This window comes from Nicotiana sylvestris, chromosome 5 (genome assembly GCF_000393655.2).
Source record: "Nicotiana sylvestris chromosome 5, ASM39365v2, whole genome shotgun sequence".
Classification (NCBI taxonomy): Eukaryota; Viridiplantae; Streptophyta; class Magnoliopsida; order Solanales; family Solanaceae; genus Nicotiana; species Nicotiana sylvestris.
Genome location: NC_091061.1, coordinates 89,805,400 through 89,813,640, shown reverse-complemented (window position 1 = coordinate 89,813,640; position 8,241 = coordinate 89,805,400). Strand labels below are relative to the sequence as shown.

General features: G+C 35.8%; 1 protein-coding gene across 1 annotated transcript; it reads left to right on the top strand.

Annotated features, from left to right (window-relative positions):
• Nucleotides 1-1,906: 1,906 nt before the first annotated feature.
• On the top strand, nucleotides 1,907-7,332 carry LOC104230087 (autophagy-related protein 18d-like). Its single transcript, XM_009782823.2, has 5 exons — nucleotides 1,907-2,167; nucleotides 3,191-3,996; nucleotides 6,068-6,323; nucleotides 6,612-6,735; nucleotides 7,020-7,332. The coding sequence occupies exons 1-5, from the start codon at nucleotides 1,924-1,926 to the stop codon at nucleotides 7,111-7,113; spliced, it is 1,524 nt and encodes a 507-aa protein (XP_009781125.1). The 5' UTR covers nucleotides 1,907-1,923; the 3' UTR covers nucleotides 7,114-7,332.
• The last annotated feature ends 909 nt before the right edge of the window (nucleotides 7,333-8,241 follow it).

The following is an 8,241-nucleotide window of genomic DNA, read 5'->3' as shown; positions in this document are numbered from 1 at the left end:
CAACCGCGGTTACCCTTATCCCTAATATGCTAATATTAATTAGAAATCCTTTTTGTTTTCCTAAAAAAAGGTCACGCACGAATGATCTAATGAAATTTTATTGTAGATCAATGGAAACCATAGTTTCTTATTCTTCTTTTTTTCTTGGTAAAATGGCATTCAGACCACTTAAACTTGTATTTGTTTTTCAACCCGGTAAAGGAACTTACGCGTTTCCAATTTAAACACTTTAACTAATTCATTTGCACAATTTTAACCCCTTTGACCATGGACTATGATTACGTGGCAAAAATATGTGTTAATCACGCTTGTGAAGCGCGTGTATACATTGAATATGAGAGAGAGAAATATTAAAATTATAAATAATAAACAAAATGAAGTAAAAGCAAAAGATAAAATTAAAAACAAAATAAGGAAAAAGGATCTCTAGAACCCCCTTTCTCCGCCGTCATCTCTATCTCATTCCTTCTTCTCCAAATTTTTCCTCTATTCCTTTCCTCTTGCTCAAACATCATATTCAAAATCACCATCATCACCTCTTTTATCACTACTAACCCAAACACCATTTTCAACCATTAGCATTTTAGAGTACACTTTTGCTATAAGATGCGAACAGATCCTTAGGGTATACGGGCAGAATAAGGACACCGACAAATGCAAAATTGAGGAAAGAAGTATAGGGGTCGGTCGGAATAGCCATGCTAGGGATTTTTTTTATGGGTAGAGAAGGTTTGAAATTTGCCCAATCCCACAAATAATTCTGGCGATCTTTTGGTGCCGGTAAAACTTTGAACAATGGCTAATCCAATTTCAAGAGATTCGGGATCTATCTCCGAAGGGAATATAACAAAAAAAATTGAATTTTTCGCTGAATGAGAAGGAACCAGAGGGCTAACAACACTTTGCAAAAAAATTCGGCGAAATACTAATCTGAATTGTGATATCGGCGATAGTAAAATTAAAGAAGAATCGTGGAAATTGATAGGAATAAGGCCTACAATCACTCCTATTAATGAATTTTCACTGATTTTTGTAATTGATTTTGGGGGTTTTAGAGTAGAGGAATGAGGTGTTCATGGTGGAAGGTGTTGGTCACCCGAGGAAGAAGAAACAAAAAAAATTCCCAGAAATTTTAATAAAAATGGTTAAATAAAGATTAAGATCTACAAATTATACCTGTCAAACAATAATAGGCGAAGAAAGTGATGTGTCAATTATGTCTATAAGCGATTGAGCCACACGCTGAGTTTGAGGTGTTTATTTTTTATGTTTTTATTAAGTTGAAGTGTTCAAATAGGAAACGCGTAAGTTTTTTTATTGAGTTAAAAAATGAGAAGGAACCAGAGGGCTAACAACACTTTGCAAAAAAATTCGGCGAAATACTAATCTGAATTGTGATATCGGCGATAGTAAAATTAAAGAAGAATCGTGGAAATTGATAGGAATAAGGCCTACAATCACTCCTATTAATGAATTTTCACTGATTTTTGTAATTGATTTTGGGGGTTTTAGAGTAGAGGAATGAGGTGTTCATGGTGGAAGGTGTTGGTCACCCGAGGAAGAAGAAACAAAAAAAATTCCCAGAAATTTTAATAAAAATGGTTAAATAAAGATTAAGATCTACAAATTATACCTGTCAAACAATAATAGGCGAAGAAAGTGATGTGTCAATTATGTCTATAAGCGATTGAGCCACACGCTGAGTTTGAGGTGTTTATTTTTTATGTTTTTATTAAGTTGAAGTGTTCAAATAGAAAACGCGTAAGTTTTTTTATTGAGTTAAAAAATGGGTACAAGTTTAAGTAATCTTTATAGACAATTCAATTATGAACTATGTTTCCGTAGAAAGCAAAACTTGATTTAGATGGGATTTTGACTATAACATGATTTTCTTAAATTAAAATACAGAAAAAGAAAACATGTATGCGAACGATGATGGTGTCAAAAACAAAAGATCCCCTCGAATCAGCACACCCAAAAATAGAAATAACCCGTCGGACTCTTCTCTCCTCAGTCGTGCTTTCCTCTCCAATCTTTCCCTTCAATCACAAGTCACATATCACAAATCACCCTCCCAAACATCTGGGCATCTCTCTCTTTGATCGTGACATCGCAGTCGCTAGCACAAAATTTGAGCTTCACCAATTGCTGCCGAACCAACACAAAGGTTTTACTCCTATTTATGTTTTTCTATTTCATTTTCAATTGTACATGCCCGAATGTGGATAATTAGGGTTTACTTTAAGATACTATCTTCCTGGTTTTGTCATTTTCGTTAGGTGGTTTTAAACTGTACGATTTAAAATCCAGTCAATTCTAATGATAATTGACGTGAGCTGAGGTTTGCTTGAAGAGTGAGTATACTGTGCTGAAAAAATTGAGCTTCTTCAGGAAATCAGAGAACAAGATCATTGACTGATGTAGATGAAACAGGCTTTATTAGTGATGCTCCTCTATTTATGTCTAAAGCCAAATAGTAATTTAGTTACAGAGATAAAACTGCGACTTAGAATTGATTGAAAGATTATAGTGTGAAATCCTTTTCAACTTGCAACTATATGTCCAGAATGTTGTTTACACAAATGCACTGAGCCACTTTAATTTAGCCTGCAAAGAATCAAGCTCTTAAACTGTGAACATTTTCCTAGAGACAAATTGGTCTCAGCAAGTGATCGACTAATTTGTGGTAGCATTTGCAAAGACATGCTCTTGGAGAGGGTCAAGACGTTTTAAAGTTAGAACTTTTAAAAAAAAATGCAGAGAACAACACGTAGAAAGTGTCTCAAGTTTTGTATTTTTTTTTCATATGGTTCATGACTGTTTAAATATAAAACTTATAAGAAAAGTGTCTTCTAAAATTTAGCTTCAACTAGTTTTCATTTCTAATTCCAATATAATTAATGTTATTGTTTGTCTGCCCGCTAAACCATAAATGTTTCTCTAGATCTATAGAGGTTCTTCTGTGGGCTAAGAAGTAAACTTTATACAGCGAATTTTGTTGTTGACGATGGTGGAAAACCAAAAAGATACTCATGCTACTTTGGTAGTTATGTATTTTTGCGTTCTGTGCTATTACTCACGCACTTCTTACGAGCTTTTTACATTTGTTCCTTACTGTCTTAAGGTATGCACTAATAGTTTTACATTTGTTTGTCGACTTAATACTGCTTTTTCAAATTTGATTTTGTAGATTTCCATAGCTTCTGTTTGCATTTGGTGATGACTACTCTATCATCCCCAACGGGTTCAGCTGTCTCACCATCTCGAGGGACACTTTCACCAGCAGCCTATGGGACATATGAATCCCCCATGCCCGGGGCCTCTCATTCTGGCCATTCTGAACCAGAGATCAGTGACAATGATGAAACAGAGCTACACTCTGTGTCATGGAATCAGGATTACAGTTGCTTTGCTGCTGGCACTAGCCGTGGCTTTCGTGTATATAACTGTGATCCTTTCAAAGAGACTTTCAGACGTGATCTGAAAAGTGGTGGGTTTGGAATAGTAGAGATGTTGTTCCGATGCAACATTTTAGCACTTGTCGGTGCCAGGACTAACGCCCAATACCCACCTAATAAAGTTATTATATGGGATGATCATCAGAGCCGATGCATTGGTGAATTTTCATTTAGGTCTGATGTTTGTGCAGTGAAACTAAGACGGGATTGTATTGTTGTAGTCCTTGAACACAAGATATATGTCTACAACTTTATGGATCTAAAGCTTCTTCATCAGATAGAGACTGTGGGCAATCCCAGGGGACTTTGCTGCCTCTCACACCATTTAAATACATCTGTATTGGCTTGCCCAGGTGTTCGAAGAGGACAGGTCCGGGTTGAGCATTTTGGCCTGAACATGACAAAGTTGATCAAGGCGCATGATTCTCAGATAGCATGCTTAACCTTGACTATGGATGGGCTGCTTCTTGCAACAGCAAGCACTCGGGGAACTTTGATAAGACTCTTCAACACCATGGATGGAACTCAGTTGCAAGAGGTAGTTTCTTCTCTCATTTCTGAGGAATTTTGTTGAAGAACTAGAGATTCAAATGGTGATAGGAAGGGATGAGCACAAAGCTGGCTCATTCCTTTTGCAATTTTCTTATTGCCGGATTCTCATAAAAGTCAGGCGTTGTCATCAAATATTCCCGTTCCCATTTTTCTTGAATTAGCTTTTCCAGCATGGAGATTATTTTTGACATGTTAAGGTACATACTTGTAAAGTTTCTAAGGTCAACAGAGATCATATTGAGGTCAAACTAGCATATAAGAACGTAATTGTATAACTCAGCTGCCTAGTAAAAGAAGTCAATCTTGTGGGATGAGCCATAGGAAAAGTAGTTTTAGTTAATGGGCCGTAAAGAATGGTAAGGTACTTATTTTCATCAAAGCTTAACTTGGAGGCCATTTCGTCTCTAATCCAGCACAAAAAGGAAAATGGATACATACAAAGGTTGTAATTGCAAAATGTGAAACAATTTATAAACATACATTCGTAAGTGTTACACGTATAATGAAGTAATTAAAAGTTTCCTCTCATTAGTAGCGATTGGGAGGAGGACGGAAGCAAAAGAGGCGGGAGAGAATTAGTGGGTATTGCATGTAGAAAGTAAAATAATATCGTGAAATGTGAGAGAAATGAATTACTCGGCTAAAAAAACCCTCATCAAAATGAGTTTAGCAGAGGTGCAAGTTTCCTGCGTTTGCCAGAATCAGAAGTGGAAGAAGTACCAGAGTCAATTGTGAGAAATGCGTCATGACCCTGACTAGGGGAAGAATGGGAGGTATTGTAGTGCTAGGGAATAAGAGGGCGTTGGTACTTTGGGATGTGAGGAAGGGGAGTTATTCCATTGGTATTTCCTTAATAAAATGTGGGCCCTGTTATTTAGTGGGCCTTTATGGGAGTCTATAGGCCATAGGTGAGGGATCAAAACTGGAGTTTCGGTAGGAAGTTTCAGGGTGGATGTGGGTGGCAAGAGATTCCACGGGCAATTGATGGGAATCTCCATGCAATTAGGTTACTGGAAAAAGGCTGGATTATGAGATATACTTGGTTAGTTGATGAGAACTCGATATCGAAATCAAGACTTGACAAATTTCTTATCTTCATAGGGTGAGAAGAGATAGATATATATTCAGTTGCTATCTAAAGTCCTCTTCACGGCTTCAACAAGTTTCGGTTTTTCCTTCTAAATCTAGTTCACATGTAATTGAGAAGTAGTCTTAAAATTTTGTGTAAAAATCAAACTATTTCACTTTAATCGGAGAAAGGGGTATAATATTAAGTATTTTAGACTCGGTATTGCTAAGTAGATGGGATCCTTTTGCATCAAAATGAACCCTCTAGTGTTGCTTATAGACAAAACTACAATAGGTGAAAATGGTACGACCTTCAAATTTCATTTCTGTGTATGATACTGAAAATGGAATGACCTTGAAATATTCAAAACTTTTAATACTTTTCATGAGATAATTTAAATGAATAACGTGGTTAGTGAGGGTTCATATAGCCGAACCCAACTTGTTTGGAACTGAGGCGTAGTAGTTGTTGTTGTATGTATGTATGTATGATGCTGAATATTTTGAATTTCTGTATAGGTATGGTTTTACATGCTTTAGGGAGGTAATATTTCTCAAGCATCCTCGTTTCTGATGGTTGAAAATAGAATTGCTGAATGGACAGGACATCAAAAGTCTACTTAGCTTTAAGAATTAATTGTTGTCTCCTGATAGTTGAGTCTTCTTTAGCTCTTCACTCTGCTGCTAGTTTGTTAAGAATCTCTCCCTTAAGAGTACTTTAGGGCCTGTAATACTCTTGTGAGACAATCTAGAAAATCTTTGAGACTTCTAATTGTCTACAAAATACAAAATGGTATTAATGGGGCCACCTTTTGGTTTTGGATACTGATTTTGAGATGTTTTCCTCTTCCTATTAGATTAAAAGCATGCTTTATATGATTCCTTTTCTATTTTTGGCTCTCCTTTCATCTAATGGTGACTCTAATACTGAATGATAATATGTTACCTTTAGCATAGATTGCTTAATTCCTTACAATGCTTTGCATTAGGTGCGTAGAGGGGTTGACAAAGCAGATATCTATAGTATTGCACTATCACCAAATGTGCAGTGGTTGGCCGTCTCTAGCGACAAAGGTACCATCCATGTGTACAGCCTAAGAGTACGTGTTGTTGGCGAGGATGCTGCAGCTGATTCTGCTGTTAGAACTCCAACATTATTGTGTCAAAATTCATCAAATTCTCTTGATGCACTTATTTCTCCAAGTACTGGAGCCAACCCTGGTTCATCGTTGTCTTTTATGAAAGGTGAGCGTGTTGTGAAATTAGACATCAACCCGAAATGCCTGTACAATGTTTCCCTGACAATTGTAATTACATTAATAGGAATATGCCATAGTGTTTTAAACTGATTTTGTAATGGCTATGCTGTATTATTCTAACTGCCAAGTTTAATAAGGTCAATTGATTGACTTCTGAAACTGATTTGATATTCTCACAAAATTTTACCTCTTTATCCATAGTGGTGAGGTGACACTGTCAATTTTCTGTTGGAACTGTTCTAATTTGATTTCTTTTCTGAATACAAATTTTCAGGAGTTCTGCCAAAGTACTTTAGCTCTGAATGGTCATTTGCTCAGTTTCACTTGCCAGAATGTACCCAGTACATTGTTGCGTTTGGTTCTCAGAACACTGTTGTTACTGCTGGCACTGATGGAAGGTACTAAATAATTTTCTTTCTGGCTTAATATGTTACTCTATTGCAACTATAGTCAGCAAATTCAGTTGAACCTTTTGGCATATGTTCTTTTGGCGCTTTGGGTGGAGATTGGAGTAATTGAGTAGATAAAATAGGGTGTAAGAATTTAGCAATGACCAACCCCCCCAAAAATAAAAATTAAGAAGATATTTAGCATTTGTTCAAGGTATTCTGGCATTAGAACTAAAAAGTTTGTACCGTTTCTAAAATGTTCTCCTTTCTTTTAATTCTTGGACTTCTGTCAGTTTCTATAGGTGCTGCTTTGATCCTGTGAATGGAGGAGAAATGGTACAGCAGGAATATGTCCGCTTTCTGAAAACAGAGAGTAGGCAGAGATAGTTCTGTTTCTAGAAGTACTTTCCCTGTAAATAAATTTCAGATTTACTCTCATGCGAAATTGAAAGGAGGGAGTAAAACGCAAGTAAATAATAAGTTATGTTTGCTGATAATGTGTATATAATGGCTCTTGCAACTCTCCCTATATAAATTTTTCAGATTATCTGCTGTATTGTTTATACTAATGTAATTTATTCTGTACTAATACATGGAACTTTTGCACCGTCTCTCTATATAAGTGATTGCTTTCCTTTTACTGGATTCTCAAAGGTGGTATCCTGTTCTCAAGTATCATTTGAGCTAGATGGTGTTGAATTTACTCGGTATTGTTTCTGGTTCAATAGTTTAGAAATCTCTGCTCAAAGCAAACATTTATGACCTTGTATTACCAACTTTCCTGTCCTGATAGAAGCAAAAAATGATGCTATAGGAACTTTTGGGTGGCAATGGCTTAATCTCACTGCCAGGTTTCAGAACCAGTTTGATTAGTTTTGATAAAAGGGTCCTTTTTATAATAAATTCCGCAGCTGACTGCATGTGGATCATCGATTGGGAAAAAGAAGAAAAGCTAAGAAGCAGTACGAATGTAGACACAACTCTAGCCGTTCCACATTTGATTGTTAATGCTGATAACAAGTGTTTGCACGCAGCGTCTATACATGTTTCTATTTTCTCCTCCATCCGTAACATTTATCTGGACACCAAGTTTAACTTATTAATTTGATAGTCTATAATATACTTGAGTACTTATTATGGAGGAGAAAACTAAGGTTGTGGTTGTAAAAAGAGAGTAAGCATCAAATCAGAGAACGATATAGAGAAGTTTAGCATGCCTCATGCACAAATCGAGAAATGATCCAAATTTCCCTTGCACAAAGATGATAGTTAAAAGATAAAATTAAAATTAAAAAAAAAACATCAAATCAGAGTTGTATCGTGAACAATTTGATTGTTATACAAAAATAAAACAGTGTCAAATAGTTTAGAGCAAATACTAAAAAAGAATGAGTGTCATATTTAATATTACATGAAAGGTTCTCATAAAAATTGAAACAAAATAAGTATCTTGTTATAAAATAAAAGCAATGCATTAAAATGTAAATAAGAAGAGATAGAAAGAAGGGAGAAGTG